The sequence below is a fragment of the Bos mutus genome, chromosome 6 (genome assembly GCF_027580195.1).
Source record: "Bos mutus isolate GX-2022 chromosome 6, NWIPB_WYAK_1.1, whole genome shotgun sequence".
Taxonomy (NCBI): domain Eukaryota; kingdom Metazoa; phylum Chordata; class Mammalia; order Artiodactyla; family Bovidae; genus Bos; species Bos mutus.
Window position 1 is genome coordinate 104,430,830 of NC_091622.1, and position 20,425 is coordinate 104,451,254.

The 20,425-nt window shown below is 50.0% G+C and overlaps 1 protein-coding gene across 2 annotated transcripts in view; it reads right to left on the reverse strand.

The window, feature by feature from the left end:
- NSG1 (neuronal vesicle trafficking associated 1) overlaps positions 1 to 20,425 on the reverse strand; it is a 48,554-nt gene that overhangs the window by 24,938 nt on the left and 3,191 nt on the right. For both annotated transcript variants that reach the window (XM_070372686.1, XM_070372685.1), the window contains exon 3: positions 17,803 to 17,919. In XM_070372686.1, coding sequence (XP_070228787.1) covers positions 17,803 to 17,919 — 117 coding nt within the window. The remainder of the gene's footprint in view (positions 1 to 17,802; positions 17,920 to 20,425) is intronic.

A 20,425-nucleotide genomic window follows, 5' to 3' on the forward strand; every position in this document is an offset into this window, starting at 1 on the left:
ACGGAGATACACAGAGAAACATACAGACACACACAGACACATGCATACACATACACAGAGATACACACAAACATACAGACACATACACAGTAACACACATACATAGAGAAACATACAGACACATACACAGATACATACACACAGAGAAACATACATACAGACACATACACAGATACACAGAGAAACATACAAACAGATACACACAGATACAAACACACAGAAACATACATACAGACACATACACACAGATATACATACACACAGATATACACACACACAGTAATAAACACACACATGTGCTGTGCTTAGTCTCTCAGTGGTGTCCAACTCTTTGCGACCCCATGACTGTAGCCCACCAGGCTCCTCTGTCCATGGGATCCTCCAGGCAAGAATACTGGAGTGGGTTGCCATGCCCTCCTCCAAGGGATCTTCCTGACCCAGGGATCAGACCCAGGTCTCCCGCATTGCAGGTGGATTCTTTACTGTCTAAGCCACCAGGGAAGCCCAAGAAAATTGGAGTGGGTAGCCCATCCCTTCTCCAGGGGATCTTCCTGACCCAGGAATCAAACCAGGATCTCCTGCGTTGCACGTGGACTCTTTACTAGGGAAGCCCACAAACACATACACACACAGTAACAAACACACACACATACACACAGTAACACACAGACACACACACAGTAACATACACATAGACATGTACACACAGACACATACACACACACAGTAACACAGACACACACACAGTAACATACACATAGACAAATACACACAGACACAGACATACACACAGTAACAAACACACAGACACATAAACACACACAGTAACACACAGACACACACACAGTAACATACACACAGACACGTACACATACAGCAACATACACACAGACGTGGACATACACAGTAACATACACATAGACACACACACACAGTAACATACAGACACGTACACATACAGCAACATACACACAGACACGGACATACACAGTAACATACACATAGACACGGACATACACACAGAGTAACATATACACAGACATCAGCACACACACAGTAACATGCACACAGACATGGACAGACACAGACACACACAGACACGTACACACAGATGCACACACACGAGCCCACGCCAGGGCACACAGGCACTGTGTCTGGAAGGAGGTGCAGAACACAGACCTAGGAGGCCTCTGGGGATGAAGGTCGCACAGTCTCCCCACACTGGACAATTTCTGTACCATCTTCATTTTTTATCACATCCACGTATCACCTTCTTTGTAAACTGGCCACTTGTATTCTGGGCCCAGTGTAGACAGCCTGGGGTACACCTATGACTGGGCCTCAGGGACACCAGACACGCCATGGAGCTGTGGATGCGGCTGCCCTTCTGACACTGCCAGTCACCCTGGTGACGCATCAGTCACTGGCTAATCAGCTGTCTCACAGATGCCCTTGAGTCCCAGACGCCAACCCCACCCCTGAGCTGAGACCAGCTGAGCACGGCAGACCCTCCAGGGCCCCCATCACCTCCACCCTGGACAAGAGTGTTCAGGGAGAGCCTGCCCCTCCCCAGAGGGTGGTCCCCATAAGCACAGGACTTGACTTTTTGCCCCACCATCTGCAAAGCAACCAGCACCGGACCGCGGGATGGGCCCAGGAACGTCTTGCAGGTGGACACATGACAGTCCCTGAGGAGACTGGGTTGGGTGATGAGACGTCCCCTGCTGCAGGGTCCAGGGATCGGGAGACAAAATGATGCTGCCTCTGGGCCTCGAAGGCGTGCCCTGGAGGCCCGGGAGCCGCTGGGCAGGGCGAGCGTGCATCCTGGGCAGAAACGGCGTGCAAAGGCACTGTGTGTCAGGTCAGGAGGTGTGACCAGGAGCCGTGCCCAGGTCCCTGGCCCAGATCCACTGCTCCCTCCCTTCACCCCACACAGCCACCCTGGCCACTGGCCATGCGGGCCCCAGCCACGAGTCCCCATCTCCAACACAGGGTGGAGCCACGGCTGCCTCGGGACCCAAAGAGCCACAGGAAAGGTGCCATCGGGGATCCCGGTGGCGGCTACACACAGGCAAGGACAAGACCACCTGGCTCAGGAGGGCAGCCTAGCGGGACAGCGGAGGCGGACGAGCATGGAGCTGGGTGATGAAGGAAGTGGGAAGAGGTAGCGCAGTGGCCCTGGGACATGTGTCAGCAGAGGCAGCAATGGAGCACGTGCACGGCTTTCCAGCAGGAGCGGCAACCCTGCCTGCCTACCGTGCCCAGGAGAGGCAGCCAGACCCTGAGTAAGTCACCCAGCTCCTCCGGGCCCAGGCTCCTGCCAGCCAATAGCAGCGAGAGGACGCACACCCAGGGCTGGTGGGACCATGGAGGACTGACTCAATGCAGTGATGAGAGGACAGAACCGGACACAGTGGGTGCTCTGGAAGGATGCATTTGCTACTGCTGCTGCAGCTGTCACCACGGCCAGCAGATGCGGAGCTGGGCTCTCAGTCCAGACACGCAGTCCCCCTACCCAGGCCTGATGCTTGATCTTCCCCGAGCCCCCCTCCTCACATTCACCTGGCTACTGCTCACCCAAATCTGCCCTGCCTGGGACCCGGCTACCTGCTGGCGGCCCCTGAGAGCAGTGAGGGCAGCTCTTCCCACAGTCTAGAACAGCAGGGCTGTCCGTAGGGAGAGCTGTATCTAAAGTAACTGTCCTCCGTGACCCTTTATATTCTCTTTTGGGGCACTTGAAATTATTCCGAAAGGAGGTCTATGTCACACAACAGGTTAACAAGCGTTGTTAGACTATGTTCTCCATAAAATATCACCCCCGTTGAATTCAACTACATATTAACTACATACAGCACAATCAAGTGGGATTCATCCCATGGTTGCAAGGATGGTTCAACATCCGCAGACGTGATATATCACATTAACCAAGTGAAGGATAAAAATTATATGACCATCCCAATAGGTGCATAAAAAGCATTTGACAAAATTTAACATGTATTCATGATAAAAATTCTCAATAAAGTGGGTATAGAGGGAACATACATAATAAAGGCCAAATATGATAAGCCCAAGCTAATAGCATACTCAAATAGTGAAACACTGATAACTTAAACTCCAAGATCAGTAACAAGAAAAGGATGCCCACTCTTGCTAATTTTATTCAACGCAGTATTACAAATCCTAGCCAGAGCAATTAGGCAAGAAAAAAACAGGCATCAAATTAAAAAAGGAAGAAGTAAAACTGTTGCTATTTGCAGATGACAAATTTTCTATGGAAAACCCTAAAGACTCCACCAAATAATTGTTAGAAGTTATCAACAAATTAAAGTTGCAGAATGAAAAATCAACATACAAAAATCTTTTGCATTTCTATACACTAGTAAATGAACTATCAGAAGAGTTAGGAAAACAATCCCACTTATAATTGCATCCCCAAGAATAAAATATCCGAGAATAAATTTAACAAAGGAGGTGAAAGGTCTATACACTAAAAATGACATTGATAAAAGAAACTGAAGATACAAATAAATGGAAAGATTCTGTTCTCATGCATTAGAAGAATTAATATTGTTAATATGTCCATACTATCACTACCCAAAGAAATCTACAGATTCAATACAATCCCTATCACAATTCTAATTCCATTTTTCACAGAAATGGAACAAACAATCCTCAAATTTGTATGGAACCACAAAAGCCTCCAAATAAATAAAGCAATCTTGAGAAAGAACAACAAAGCTGGAGGTATCATGCTCCCTGGTTTCAAACAATATTACAAAGTTGTGGTAATCAAAACAGTATGGCATTGGCACAGAAACAGACCAATGGAACAGCAGAGAGAGCCCAGAAATAAACCCACACAAATATGATCAATTAATTTATGACAATGGAGCCAAGAATATAAAATGGGGAAGGACAGTCTCTTCAATAAATGGTGCTTGGGAAACTGGACAGCCTTGAGCAAAAGAATAAAATTCAACCACTACCTAACACCATATGCAAACATTAACCCAAGATGGATTAAAAACTTGAACATGAGTTTTCTTAGGAAAAAAACATAGGTGATAAGTCCCTTGACATTGGTCTTGGCAACTAAGCAAAAGCAACAAAGGCAAAAATAAACAAGTGGGACAACATCAAACTAAAAAGCTTCTGTGCAGCAAAGGAAACCATCAACAAAATCAAAAGCAACCTACTGAAAGGGAGAAAATATTTGTAAATCATGTATCTGATAAGGGGCTAATGTACAAAATATATAAAAACTCATATGAGTCTAGAGCAAAAAGCCAAACAATCCAAAAAAAATGGGTAGAGGAACTGAATAGGCATTTTTCCAAGGAAGACATACAAATAGCCAACAGGTAAATGAAAAAGTGCTCAACATCACTAGTCAGGAAAATGCAAATCAAAACCACAATGAGATATCACCGCATACCAATTAAAATGGCAATTTTCAAAAAGACAGGAAATAATGGTTGGCAAGGACATGGGAAAAAGGGAATTCTTCTACACTATTAGTGGGAATGTCAACTGGTGCAGCCATTATGGAAAAAGTATGGAGGTTCCTCAAAAAAATTAAAAATAGAACTACCATATGGTCCAGCAATCCTGCTTCTGGGTATTTATCTGAGGGAAATGGAGATACTAGCTTGAAAAGACATCTGCACCTCTGCGTTTACTGCATTGTTTATAGCGGCCAAGATACAGAAGCAACCGAAGTGTCCATTGATGGGTGAATGGATAAAGATGTGGTGTATATATTCAATGGAGTATAATTCAGCCATGCAAAGAAGGAAATCTTGCCATCTGCAACAACACGGGTAAACCTTGAGGGCCTTACGCTAAGTGAAATAAGTCAAACCAAGAAAGACAAACAGTGCTTTGAACTCACTTAAGTGCGGAATCTTAAAAAACAAACAGGAAAAAAACTGACCTCAAAGATACAGAGAACAGAGAACAGACTGGTGGTGCCAGAGGCAGGGGGTTGGGGTGGGAGAACTGGGTGAAGGAGGTCAAAAGATACAAACTGCCAATTAAAGATAAATAAGTCAACCTAGACAGCATATTAAAAAGAAGAGACATTACTTTGCTGACAAAGGTCTGTCTAATCAAAGCTATGGTTTTTCCAATAGTCATGTATAAACGTGGGAGTTGGACCATAAAGAAAGCTGAGAACCAAAGAATTGATGCTTTTGAACCCTGGTGTTAGAGAAGACTCTTGAGAGTCCCCTGGACAGCAAGGAGATTAAACCAGTCAATCCTAAAGGAAATCAGTCCTGTATATTCATTGGAAGGACTGATGCTGAAACTGAAACTCCAATACTTTGGCCACCTGATGTGAAGAACTGACTCAGTGGAAAAGACCCTGATGCTGGGAAAGATTGAAGATGGGAGGAGAAGGGGATGACAGAGGATGAGATGGTTGGATGGCATCACCGACTTGATGGACATGAGTTTGAGAAAGCTACAGGAGTTGGTGATGGACAGGGAAGCCTGGCGTGCTGCAGTCCATGGGGTCACAAAGAGTTGGACACGACTGAGCAACTGAACTGAACCAAAATGAAGTCAAGAGGATGTGGTATACAGCACAGTGACTGTAGTTAAAAACACTATGTTGCATATCTGAAAGTTGCTGAGACAGGAGTTCTTAAAAGTTCTCATCACAAGGAAAAAAAATGTGTCACTATGTGTGGTGGCAGATGTTAACTAGACTTAGAGTGTGATCATTTCTCAATACACACAAATATTGAATCAGTCTGTTGCACACTTGAAACAAATATGCTCTCTCCATGTCAATTACATCTCAATTTTTTTAAAAAAATAAGATGATCCTAAGTCCTGGAAAGACACACAATCTGAATCTTTCCCTTGGATTGGAAGCCACATGGAGTCTGGTTCACAGCGCCCCATCTGTTTAGGTGTAAAAATAACCCCTTCTCCGAGGGGCGGTGGGGAAGCACCTCCTAAGGGCTCTCCTCCCAGGAAAGAGGACGCCTGGACCTTTCACCCAGGATACCTGGGCTCGATGGCCAAGGTGCTCACAGCACTGAGAAATGAGAACACAACAGTCCCCGGAGCAGCCAATGAAGAAGGCAAAGGAATAAATCCCCAGAGAATCAGCAGGAGCTGTGGTGGTGGTTCAGTCGCTAAGTCGTGTCCAACTCTTGTGACCCCATGGACTATAGCCCACCAGGCTCCTCTGTCCATGGGATTCTCCAGGCAAGAATACTGGAGTGGGTTGCCATTCCTGTCTCCAGGGGATCTTCCCGACCCAGGGATTGAACCTGTGTCTCCTGCATTGCAGGCAGATTCTTTACTGACTGAGCTACAAGGGAAGCAGGAGGCGTGGGGCATGGCAAAGCCTCCCACACCCATAGGCTATCTCGCTCCACCCCCCTCAACACCTCTGTGAACCCTGAACCTCTCCTGGGCCCCAGAACCTGCTCAGACCTGGGAAGCACCCTATGGGGAGGGTGGAGGCAGCAATACAGGTTCACATTTCACTACTCCGATTCACATTTCACAACTCGAGTTCACATTTCACTACTCGGGCACGGTGCCCACCCCATGGTCACCACTGACCGAGAAGAGAACCATGGGCCTCTCCAGAAAGATCCCCACCTGGCTCAGAACTGGGCCCGGCTCTGCCACCCACCACCTGCGTGACAGCAGGTCCCTGGTGCATCTCCCCTCTGAAGCAGGGAACAAGGCCCCACGCTTTGACAGGTTTACCAAGAGGATGGTAAGTGCTCAGGCTTGAGAGCACATTGCCAGCCCCTCGTGCTGGGCCCCTGTCAAGGCTGAATGGTGCCCCCCTAAGCCAGGTACTTGTGAATGTGACCTTATTTAGAATAGGGGTCCTTGCAGGTGTGATTACATTAATTGAGGTCATTTGAGCGAGCCCTAATCCAGGATGACTGGGTCACGAAAAGGGGACCGTTGGGACACAGAGGCACACGCTCAGGGAGGAGGCCACGTGAAGACGGAGGATGGAGGTGGTGCAGCCACAAGCCAAGGACTGCTGGCAAGCCCCGGTCGCCCCGGTCCCCCCGTCCCCGCCCCCCAGGCCCAGAAGAGGCAAGGAAGGCCCCTCATCTGGGGGCACATCCGAGGGGGTGACTAACATTTTCACACTTCCACTTTACATGCACAAAGGGACTCTGAAGGTGGCATCAAGTCAAGGATCTCGAGATGGAAGATTCTCCTGGATCGTCCAGGAGTGGAGTCACAGGCAAGTGAACTTCTGAGAGGGAGACTGAGAGAGACTCGGCTACAGAGGAGAAGGCAATGGGACACTGGAGAGGCTGTGCTGCAGGCTATGGAGATGGACAAGGGGCTGAAGGGCAAGGAAAATGAGCAGTGCAGCTCCAGGGGCTGCAGAGGCACGGAGACTGTGCCCCAGAGGAAGCGCAGCCAGTAGGGCTGACTCAGGACTTCTGGCCTCCAGATATGCGTGGCTACCAGCCTCTCAGCTGCCGGTCCTTGTCATGGCCGCCCCAGGAAACAAATTCACCTCCCTTCAAGCCCATCCACTTACAAAGACCAAGCCCCTGCAGGGAAGGCTGAAACCTAAGCACCAGGCAGACAGAGGAGCCTCCCGAACTCAATGAACAATCAGTGAGTGGGTGCAGGTGGCCCGTCCCCGCAGTGAGGAGTCACAGGGCAACCCTTGGGGACCCAGAGCAAGCCAGATGTCTACACCTCAAACAGAACATACATGCAGCCTGTGGAGGACTGTCTGCCTGGGTTTTACTACAGAAATGATGGTGCATGGGAAGGTCCCAGGTGGTTCTGGGACCCAGGAGGATGGGCAGCACCCACGGTGTCCTCTCTGAGGTGGGCTGCAGGCCTGAAGGCCAGGGATGGAGGCCAGGGAGTCCCTTGGCTCGTGGAAGGGCGTTTCCTCAGAGACAGGGCCTTTCTTTCAGGGCCGATGACTTTATTGGGTGCACAGTGCTGGGGCCCACAATGCTTTTAGTGACCCCAGAAAATGGTTTTAACTTTTGCTTTTTAAAAGAAACAGAAAATAAAAAATAATGAATAAACAATAATGAATCCAGCCTGGATTATATTCATCTTTGGTCCAAGGCAATCATGAGACTTTTTTTTTTTTAAGGTAGAAAAGCACCTTGTGCCCCATGACCCTGCCTTCCTTGGTCATCAGCTTCCCCAGTGGCTGGCAGATGTTCCCAGGAGACCTGACAGCGGCCACCTTGGAGTGAGCTTGGCCAGCAGGGTCAGCCCTGGTCTCTGCAGAGTGGTGTTAACTCGTTACAACACAGGGTGAGAACCAGGAGGGGAAAGGTAGGAGCAGACACACTCCTGGGGGGAGATGTCCAGGAGAGGGGTCTAGGCTTGAAGGACAAGGAGCTGACCAAGGAGAATTCAGCAAAGAGGGTTATTGTCATAGGGAAAGCGAGGCTGTGCCAAAGCCTGGAGACCCCAAATACAGCAAGTTCAGCTGGTGTGGCTACAGCATCACGTGTCCTGCGGGAGAGGAGCCACAGGCTGCGTGATAAAGGACCCCATGCATCATACCAAGAGTGCATGCATGCTAAGCCGCTCAGCTGCATCCGACTCTGTGCAACCCTATGGACTGGAGCCCCACCAGGCTCCTCTGTCCATGGGATTCTCCAGGCAAGAATACTGGAGTGGGTGGCTGTGCCCTCCTCCAGAGGATCTTCCCAACCCAGGGATCGAAATTCGCATCTCTTACGTCTCCTGCGTTGGCAGGTAGGTTCCTTATCACCTGGGCAGCCTGTCATACCAAGAGGAGGGAGCCCAGATGGATCCTGGGTACTGCAGGATTCCGGGAGGTGGCTGCCCCTCTATTATACCCTGAATTAGCATTTCTCACAGCTCCGGGAGGTGTCACCAGCTGCCTGAAGGACAGATGTTTGCCATCAGTTTACACGTGTGCGTGTTGTGTGTATGTGTGTGAGAACAGATTCTACATGTTCCCTAAATTGACATCACTTTTGTGCAGCTGTCAGTAAAAGCTCAAAAGCAGGAGATAATGGGATAAAATTACAGCTACTGTACGTGGTTGCACTCATCGCCCTGGTTCTCTGCCAGATGCCCCCCATGGTGGCCCTCACCCCCTGATGTGGGCTGTGGCTTTAAGGGACAGCATGTGGGAACAGCAAGGGTCAGGGAACAGCCTGGTGCAGGGTTTCCATCACGTTTGTGCCCCTGGCAGTCACATGAAGCCTATCAATCCTCAGACTCACGCTTAAAAATGCGTAAGACATGATACACAGGAAAGAAAACCAAGGATATTGAAATACTAATATGAAAATATTGCCAAAATGTAGATTTGTGATATAATATATACATGCTTCCTTATTAATACATCAAACAACAAGCTCTTACAATACTATGATTTCAAAGGAATGATGAGACTAAACACTTGCCGAAATCTCAATGTCACTTGCAGTGTGATCCATAGAACACCTGTGATTCGTGTTGGTGAGTCAAAAGTGTGACTTCTACTTCTGCAGCTGATTGTACCAAGTGAAAGAATGTGTCCACTGCAGACTATATAACACGCTGCTGAAAGAAATTAAAGTAAGACCCAAGTAAATGGAATGACACCATGGACGGGAAGACAACGGTGCTAAGATGGGAATCCTTCCCAGACTGATCTACACGCAATACAATCCCTATCAAAATCCCAACCGAGTTTTTCCACAGAAATGGAAATTGCAAGGGTTTGTGAATAGCCAAAACAATCTTTAAAATGAAGAATAAGTTGGAGGACTCAGGCTTCCCAATTTCAAAACGTACTAAAAGCTGCAGTAATCAAAACCAGTGTGGGGCTGGTGTAAGAGTAGCTGTATAGATCAATGATATAGAGTGGAGGAGTCCAGAACTATAAGCTTGTGTTCATGGCCAACTGCCTCTTCACTCAGGGTGCCAAGACCATTTAACGGGGCAAGAAGAGTCTCTTCAATAAGTGGCGTCAGGACAACTAGCTATCTGCCCATGAAAGAATCAAGATGGACCCTGACCACACACCATTTACAAAAACTAATTCAAAATGGAATAAAAACCCAAATATAAAAGCTAAAGCCTTAAAATTCTTAAAAGAAAACATAAGAGGCAAATCTTATGACCCCGGATTTGGCAATGATGTCTTAGATAGAACGCCAAAAGTACAATCAACAAAAATAATCCGTACTTGACCGAAATTTTAAAATTTTGTGCATTAAAGAACACAAGCAAGAAAACGATGAGACGACCCACAAAATGGTCGAAAATATCTGCAATTGATACGCCTGGTAAGGACCTAGTATCCAGAGTATATATAAAAAACTCCTACAACTCAACAATAGAAAGACAAACAACCCAATTAAAAATGGAAAAGGACTTGAACAGACATCGCTCCGAAGAAGATAAACAAATAGAGAACAGGCACAGGAGGAGATATTCAACATCATTATCCATTATGAGGAAATGTAAACCAAAGCCACAGTGAGATGCCCCCTCACACCTATGAGAATGGCTACAATAAAAGTAAATAATGATTGTTGGTGAGGATATAAAACGAAAACCTTGCGCACCGTGAGTGGAAATGTAAAATGATGCCGCTACTGTGGAAACCAGCAGTTCCTCAGTATGTTAAACAAAAAATCAACACGTGAACCAGCAATTCCACTCCCGGGTACAAACCCAAGAGAAGGCAAAACAGGTGCTCAAACAGAAACTTGTACACGGATGTTCATTCCAGCACTATTCACACTTAACCAAAAGGAGGGAACACCACAAATGCCCACTGATAAGATGAAGAGATAAATGCAATGTGGACCGCATATTCTATGATTCCATTTCTATGAAGTGTCCAGAATAGGAAAATCCACAGAGACAGAAAAGAGATGAGTGATTGCTTAGAGCAAAGGGCAGAGGGAATCGGGGAGTAACTGCCAATGGGTATGAGGTCTCCTCTGGAGGTGACTGAAAATGTTCTGAAAGGAGACAATGGTGATGGTTGGACAACACTGGAAATGTAATAAATATCACTAAATTGAACACTTTAAAGTTGTAAATTGTATATTATGTATCAGTTCAGTCGCTCAGTTCTGTCCTTTGCGACCCCAAGGACTGCAGCACGCCAGGCTTCCCTATCCATCACCAACTCCTGGAGCTTGCTCAAACTCATGTCCATCAAGTCAGTGATGCCATCCAACCATCTCATCCTCTGTCGTCCCCGTCTCCTCCAGCCTTCCATCTTTCCCAGCATCAGGGTCTTTTCCAATGAGTCAGTTCTTTGCATCAGGTGGCCAAAGTATTGGAGTTTCAGCTTCAGCATCAGTCCTACCAACACAGTTTGCTCCAAATAAAAGGGGAGGAAGGTGAGGCAGAGATAGGAGGCCAGACTATGGCAGGGGTCTTAGAGAGACAGATGGGAACCCCAAGCTAGAGCAGCCTTACCCCCAGAGAACAGAGAGGTCCCAGGGGTGTGTTCTGGAAAGAACAGCCAGGAATGGAAGCAAATAGGCTATGGGCCTCAGGGTGAACTTTATTAGGAATTTATAAGGAGGATCATATGCCAGACCTGCTCGGGACAGTCCTGGCAACGGTTCCTGCCCCAGCATCCCAAATGCACAGGGCCCACTGCCACTCCCAAAAGTATCCCACTCTGGGCCATTAATTACACAGCCATGCAACTTACAAGGCCCTGGCCGCTGTACCAGTTCTCTAAATGTTCACCATGAGCTGGGAACTGGCAGTTCACCCTATTTCACAGACGAGGGGCTTGAAGGGCATTTGAATATGCTGTGTTCCCACCTGCTCTTTCTGGTTGGGGTCTCCTCTCTTGCTGGGGGCCCTCCCAGGGGTCACTGCTCAACTGGGGTGGGAAGTAGGGCGTCTGTAGCAAGGCAGAGTCATCCCATGAACCCCACGTAGCTGCCAGTATGGAAAACAGAGCTTGGCAGGCTCTGTGTCAGGTGGACGTGGGTCTGAATCCTACTGCTACCCCCCAGTTAGCTGGCTGACCTTGGGCTGGGTTCCTCTCTGACCTTAATTCCCCACCTTTAAAACCAGGACAGAAGACCAACCTTCAAAACAGTAAGAGTGCAGGCAGGCAGCACTGGGTCGATGGTAGCTGGGTCATTCTTGCTCTGCTGTCTCTGCCCTCCCACCCTTGGGGCTGGGAGAGGGGGTAGAGAAATGTGCTTTTCTGCTGAGTAATGCAGTTTAAAAAAAAAAAAAAAAGATCTTGGAAACATAAGATGAATCCTGACATCTCCAAGCATTTACAGCACTTAAATATTTTAGGTAACCCACATGAAGTGAACACACAGACACACCCCCCCAGATGATTCAATCCACTTAATTATTCGATTCTGGGTGAAGTCCCCACTGTACAGCTGGGCCAGGAAACCGCAAAACAGGGCAGGGGAATCCCATCTGATGCTCTGCTGAAGGTGACAGGGCGCTGAAGCTGTTCAAGTATTTCTAGGATCCCTAGTGCCAACTCGTGAAGACCGCCCCCACTGGTGAGTGCCAAGGAAACGGTGTCACCGTTCATAAATATTTAACAAATGCATCCTGAAACACACCAGGGGATTATTGGAGAGGGTGGAAAAACAGACTGACTGACGGCACAGGAAGCTCAAGGTCATTAAGGATGTGAGAAAAGATACAAACCACCCACAGATTCATTTGGTTGGTTCTCTTGTTTTGGCCACACTGTGTGGCATGCAGGATCTTATTTCCCAAACCAGGGATCTAACTGCTCACACACAACACCCCGCCATTGCCCCCTGCATTTGGGAGTGCACAGTCTTAACTGCTGGACCACCAGGGAAGTCCCTACCAACAGATTCACTTGTGGACAGAAGGCAAAGGGACCCCCCAGTGCAGCACACAGGGCCCATGCAAACAAACCCAGTCTCTCCTCCCAGGACGTTCTCCCAGCCCTGCGCCATCTGGGCGAGGCTGACCTTGGAATCTCTTCAAGGCCCAAAGGCAACGTGGCAGCAGGGGCTGGGACTGCAGCCTGTTCACCCGAACCCTGAACTCACGAGGAGAACACGCGTGGACGTCAGAGGTGTCAACAGCCCTCCATCACAGCAGTCGCAAGCAGAAGTCTTCCTTTAATCTGCCTCATTATGGCCCCTCCGCTCTCCAGAATCCCACACAACACCATGACATGCTGCTCTGCATGGGTGAGCAGGACCACGCAATTAAAACAGTGTTTAGGTTTAGTTCATTTGAGAAACATCTTAGGCCCATGTTTATTCTCGGCACAAACACACCTCCAATTAACTAAGCGACCGCTTTCCTTGTTGACACCAACCTCTTTGGAAGCCTAGACTTTGGGCCACCGCTGGGTGGCTCATCCAGCAATCCCATATGAAGGAGCCTCAGAAAACCCTCTCCCCAGCCAGCGGTTACCTAGCAACCAGCCTAGCAACCTCGTAGCCAAGAGATTAATCCCCGGGTGATAATCATAAAGCAACATCCAAAAAGACATCTCGTCTCGAGGATGCCATCCAAAGGTATATAAAGATGAGGCTCAGAGCAGCGGCCTCCCGCTCCTGAACTACACAAGTTACAGACAAAAGGGGGCCATGTTATTTACTTGTTGCTCCAACAGCTGAAAGGCATGGTTTCATTCTGGCCCTTCACACACGGGGCCGGAAAGAATGAAGAGACGGCTGGGCTGGGGAGCCACATGGAAGCTGCCCGGTCACCGGCAGGACGAGGAAGATGTTCTGTCCCAGGAGAGCTGTGACTGACCCTCAAGGTTGGGGGGGGTGCGTGCAGGTCCTCCTCTCTGCTGCCCACATGCACCCCAGTTTTCCAAAAGAGAGACCCCCGCCCTCAGCCAGCTGACACCACCCACCAGAGAAGCACGCCTCACTGTCTGCGTGCATTCAGAGATGCGAGAAACATAAGTGGGCAGGAAAAAGCCAAGAGAACATTCTAGAAGGGCTAAAACCCTCAGCATCTTCAAAAGGCACCGGCTTTTCTGAGCCTGCTAGAACGCAGCCCCACCCACAAAAGGTCACAAACCCAAAAGAATCATCTGGAGAGGGTGTTACAATACCCTAGGGTCCGAGGTCCCACTGCTACAATCAAACCTCAGGTGATTCCAACAGAGGTGGCCCCAGGCCACACCTGGAGGCTACACTCCACACCCAGAGCCCCAGGGCAGGCAGGCAGGGAACCTGTTTGGGAACAAAAGCAGGAAGTGTGCAGGATACAGGTCATTCAGCTGAGCGAGTTGGGACCACAGGCCTCCGGGTCAAGCTGGCCAGGTGGCTTCACACTGACTGTGGGACCCTGGGCGTGTCACCTGCTGACTGCATGACCACCTATAAAGACTCACACCCCCACCTGGCCCAGAGAGGAGCTTCCTCGGGAGCTACCATCAAACGTACCCAACAAGCCAGGGTCCCTGGAAATTTCGCCAAGTCTCCATCACTCGGGGCCGGCAGCCTGGTCTGTCACCCCGACTTACAGAGCTGTCACCCTGTGTGTCCAGCACCAGACGGAAGGCATCGGGGAGCTCCTCTCCTGCCTGACACAGAGGGGCTGGGAAGCTCTGTCTGCACCCAGAGCCCCGCACCTTCACTCTGCCTGACGGTGGCTCAGGGGCACTAAACTCCGGCTGCCTCCCCCAGGTCACCAACTCAGGTCAAGGGGCCTTTGCTTATTTATTAGCAGGGTCATCCCACTAGACAGACTCACCCCACTCACTGGGGCACGAGATCATAGGCCTCACACCCGAAGAGAAGCATGGGCCAGGGAAAGGGCACCGCAACATAAAAAGCTGAAATTCAAGGCTCACATGGGGAGGACTCGAGGTACATGGGCACCCGCATGTCCGAAGGCTGCTGGAAAGGAGGGTGACTGGTGTTCAGACAGAGGCCACAGGGCGGCAGGCACTGGGAAGGGTTTTGAATCAACAAAGGAAAAGGCTTCTTAGAAGCAAGTCAGTCCAGCAGCAATGGGTCCCCTGGGCTCAGAGCATCCTGTGCAATGTGTCCTGCAGGAGAAGCCGCCTGGACCTCAGGTGTTGTAGCCAAGGGCAGGCTGCTCAAGTTCAAGATTTCCACCTCAATTCCCCCTCAACTGCAAAACGCAGATAATAACAGTGCCTGTCCCCTGAGGTTTCTGAGTATAAAATGAGATCATAAACATAACGAGCCTGACCCAGAGTCTGGCTCCTGGGAGCACTCCATTACTGTGAGAGGCTGTCATTGCCTTGTTAAAAAGGGCAGTGGAACCACCAGGAGGGTGAGGTTAATCCTGGGAGGCTTCTCGGCAGAGGTGATATCTGAGCTGGTACTGGAAGGTGACAGAAGGGGAACCGGGCCTAGAAATTGGAAGCAGGGCCCACGGAGCGCTGTGCGTGGCAGGAGGGGTGATGGAAGGGCATTGGACTCAGAGGCAGAGAGTCGTGGGGAGGACCCCAGCCCCCCCGGTGACCTTCTGGGACTCAACGGCCTCAGCTGCAAAAGGGGCTATGATACTCCCTTCAGGATGGCCCTGAATCACAGGGAGGCCACAAATCACAGGGAGGCCACACAAAAAAAGTGTACAGACATGCCTGGTTTACACATAGACCTGGCAAACAGGCCACTGCAGTGCAAAAAAATCCGCTGAGTGCCAACTGTGGACAACACCTCTTAGATATCCCTGGCAGGTGGGAGCAGAGAAGGCAGGACCTCTGCTGCCACAGCCCACCCCCTGGGATAGCACTGATCTTCTGGGCCCAGGTTCTTGACAACCGGAGCCTGGTAACCACACAAAGGCCCAGCTGTGGCTGAGAGCCCTGGAGGCTCTGGTGCGTCATCCACGTCTTAAATAAGGGACCTGGGGACCTGCATCAGGTGAGCAAAAAGCACAAGCAAAGGACCCCAGAGGTGGGGTCAGAGCCTACAGGCAACTCACAGATGAAGGGATGGCCATTCAAGGGCCACAAAGTGTACTGCCTTGTAGGGACACAAAATGCCAGGGCCAGAAGAGGCAGGGTTCAAAGCAGGGATAACAAACCCAGCCATGCTCAGAGATCCAGATGGTGATGGTTATCATGACCTTGAAAATGAGGTCACCTCTGCCTCAGCCAGGGGCTGAGCCCCAGGTGTGGACAGGACGGGATGAGCAAGTGGGCCCAGAAGAGGCACATGCCAAGCGGCTGGCCAGAGCAGGAGACAGATGGTGACCTTAGGTCAGTCTGACCTGGTCCCCCATGAACCTCGCAACACAGATGAGCCACCAAGCCAGGAACTGCCAGAAGAGCATCTCCACCTGTACACCCTCCTGGACACCAGCAGAAACCACAGATGCAGGCCTGTCTGTGCCTCAACTTCTCCATCTGTAAAATGAGTTGCACAATAGCACTTGCTTCTCCAGGAAGGTTGATAGGAGGATTAGATGAGCTGACACCAGTAAACACCCCTACAGACACAAAAGACACAGCGACTCTGATGGGACCTGCTGTTTGGTTTTCAGGCAAGCCCCTGGATGGTCTTCCTCCAGCCCAGGAAGGCAGCACCAAGGGAGGGGAAGAAGGACTTAAAGCCAGATTATGTCCTAGCATACCCAATCACCCACAAAGCCACTCACTCCTTTGGGGTTGACTTTCATCTCTTAACCAGTTTGCAGGGTTGACACAGAGAGAGAACAGGATGCAATATGCAAAGGGGCTTTGGAAACTGCAGCGCATGGGGTGGGCAGGTGTCTATGCACCCAGCATCCATGTGGGTGACAACCAGGGTGGCCAGTCAAGGCCACCCTTCAGGGCCTGGGTGACTTATGTCTCCTAAATCATTCCTTTGAATCTAGGTGAGGGCCTCCATTTTACTATCTTTCATGTTTGCCAAAGAAACAAAGTTTCCAGAGTATCAACATCCTAACTTGTTCCTCAACCATCACAGCTGCTTCCACCCTCAGAGGCCACACAGACTCAGTGGAGAAGGCTTTGTCCCCAGGCTTGGCTGGAACCCTGACCCTTTCAGTAGCTGTCTCTCCCTAAAGAATGGTCTGGAGCAGCTTCTTTCCCCAAAGTGAGCACGTCCGGCAACCTGTGTACAGAGCCGGCCAGGCCCCACACCTCCGCATCCCGTCAAGGGTGGTGATAGGTGAAGTGTGAACACAAGGGCTCCAGAGTGGACCACCTCTGACTCCTGGCCCTGCAAGGGACAGCTGTGACCGCCCTGTGCCTCAACTTCCCCATCTGCAAAACAGGTTACATGGAGAGTACTGACCCCCTGGAGAGGGATGCTCATATGGCTCAGACTGGGTCTTGCACCAACTAAGGGCAATGGTTGCCTTTTTGTTATTGTTTGCCCCTCTTCTGCACTTAAGGTAAAGATTTTACTGTTTATAAAGTGTTAGCTGCTCAGTCATGTCCAATTCTTTGTGACCCCATGGACTGTAGACCGCCAGGCTTCTCTTTCCATGGAATTCTCCAGGCAAGAATACTGGAGTGGGTTGCCACTCCCTTCTCCAGGGGATCTTACAGACTCACAGGTCAAAACCAGGCCTCTCGCATAGCAGGCAGATTCTTTACTGTTTGAGCTACCCAGGAAGCCATATATACCTCTGTCTAAAAGAAAGTAGAGGAGTGGGTTGTCCCTATTATTAAAACTTGGTAATACTGATCATTTTCTGAAAATAAAAAAAGAAAGAAGAAATTTTAAAAACCACAAGGTCAATTTTGCATATCTGGGGTCAGCCCATATTAGCGTCTCATTCTGTTCCCATCATTCCACAGGTCATCTCTGGAGCCCAGTGGACCTGTCCTGGGGCAAAAGCAGCATCTCACCTGTCTCCAGGGCCACTCACCTTGAACCTCTCGGTGACGCCCTCAGTGATGCTGACTGTGAACTCCGCTATCTTGGGAGGACGCACTTTGCCTTTCTTGCGGTCAGGTTCATATTCAGTCTTAGTTTTCACAACCACCTTGTTCAGCAAACAGAAGAAAACAGTTAGGAGTATGGCCACATGCATTCCAACACACCTGTCCAAAGAGGACAGGTTGTAGGGGGGGACTCTAGTGTTCAAAGTCACCATTTTGCCAGGAAGTATTTCACAAAAAGAATGAGTACAGTCACCACTTATTACAACTCTCCTCTGTGCCAAGACTAGCAGAGAAATTACCCATTGGTAATCCTGAAAGCAGCACCAGGAGGGAAGTATGACAACAGAGAGGCAGAGAAGTTAAGCTCCGAAGCCAAGGCCACGGAGCTAATAGGCAGCAGGCCTATTAGGGGTCAGCAGGGCCCCAGACTCCTGATGCAGTGCTCCCCCAGCACCTGGGGCTCCTGCCGCCTTATCTGGTGCTCCCTTCACAGTGAACTCCCTTCACTGTGGTGTTGGAGAAGACTCTTGAGAATCTCTTGGACTGCAAGGAGATCCAACCAGTCCATCCTAAAGGAAATCAGTCCTGAATATTCATTGGAAGGACTGATGCTGAAGCTGAAACTCCAATACTTTGGCCACCTGATGAGAAGAACTGACTCATTGAGAAAGACCCTGGTGCTGGGAAAAACTGAAGGCAGGAGAGGAAGGGGACGACAGAAGATGAGATGGTTGGATGGTATCACCGACTCGATGGGCATGGGTTTGAGCAAGCTCCGGGAGTTGGTGATGGACAGGGAAGCCTGGCGTGCTGCAGTCCACGGGGTCGCAAAGAGTCAGACACGACTGAGAGACTGAATTGATCACTGCCCAGAGCTTCATGGTCTGGGTAGTGGGAAGGAAGGATACATTTATTTTTTATATGCTGCCAGGGGTAAAATAAGAAGATTCAAGTGCACTATTTCCCTCCAGGATTAGGAAGGAACAGGAAACCAGCCTTCAAGCAAATCACTTTTGGGGAGTCTGTCTCACCCCCACCATCCTCCTCTCTTCCCTGTCTCTGCGTGCTCAGTCGCTTCAGCTGTGTTTGACTCTTTGTGACCCCATGGACTGTAGCCCGCCAGGCTCCTCTGTCCATGGGATTCTCCAGGCAAGAATACTGGAGTGGGTTGACCACTTCCTACTCCAGGGGATCTTCCCAATCCAGGGATCGAACCCATGTCTCTTACCCCTCCTGCATTGGCCAGCAGGTTCTTTACCACTTAAATGGTCTCCTTGCTTGTTACCCTTCCACTCTCTACTGTGAAGCAGATGTTTTTCCAACCAGGAAACCTATTCTGCCTTTGTTCCAGGGTAAATCTGTTCCCATCATCACCACCAGCTTCAGATGAACCCTAACCCAATCTTGCAGCCTCCACCCTCAGCCTCTCTGCATCATTTACTGCCCTCCTCATACCCTGTTTCTGAGATTGTTTCCTTCTCTGTCCCGACTTGACGAGGCGGCGAGGTACCCAGGGGCTACATGTCTCTAATCCCCAAACGCCCACCCCCACCCCAAAGCAGGAGCCAGGAAGTGGCTGTTGGACTGGAGAGGACCAGCCCCCCGCTGCCAACCTGCTTCCTCACCCAGGTGGCAGCGCCCTTCACTGGGTGGGACATACCGCCTTGCATGATGCTGGGACCCAGGGCAGAACAAGGACTCAGGAGATTGCAGGGATCCCACACTGAGCTGTGACAGTGCACCCAGCCTCAGGGAGAAATTGGCTCATACCTCGTGACACTGAAAAACTGATCCAAGGGCCGCATCACTTGTAAGCACACCCTTGGCCCCCTCCTCCCTCCCTCCGGTTGCATGCAGCTCTCCTCTGCCCAGCCTGACAGCCTGTGTGCCCAGTCCAGGGGCACCGTCTCTAGGGCAGCACTAGGGCTTAACCCTGCCATCCTCGAACCCCAACTGTACCTGACTAGCTGCGTGACTCTAAGCACACCCTTGGCCACTTGGAACCTCAGTGTCCTGGCCTGTGAAATGGGAACAAGGCCCATCTGGTTGGGTTACTGCGAGGAGCAGGGAATCCCTGGGACCCTCAGCCCGGTGGGAACCCACTCAGTAGCCCATCGGCCCAGATTCAGTCTGCCTCTGCCACTACAAGGCTGACCTCAGGCAAGTTCCTTACTCTCTGTGCCTCCATTTCCACATCTGTAAAATGGGGCAACAGTGGTGGTTACTGTCTAACGTCAGCAACACGAAAGGAAGTGAAAGCTGTAAACCACGCAGACAAGGGCTTGGCGCGTAATAAGCATTCAACACACGTCAGCGGAGACTGTGTAGCGGGTAGTCACAGAGCGGCTGCCAGCTCTGTGACTACCCGCACTGTCGCACCTCCAGAACCTCGGAACGCAGCACACAGCCCATTGACAACCCTATCTGCACTATCTGCCCCCAGACACGTGTCCTCTGGGACAGGTGACATCACCTCCCTGAACCTGGGCTGGGAGCAACACGGTACCACTGCTTGGGTTAAGAGACATCCTATGTGAGCACAGTCTGGCTCCAAGAGGGCAGAGCAAGAGGTCTTGATGGAGCTTCACATCCTGGAGGGTGGTGGCC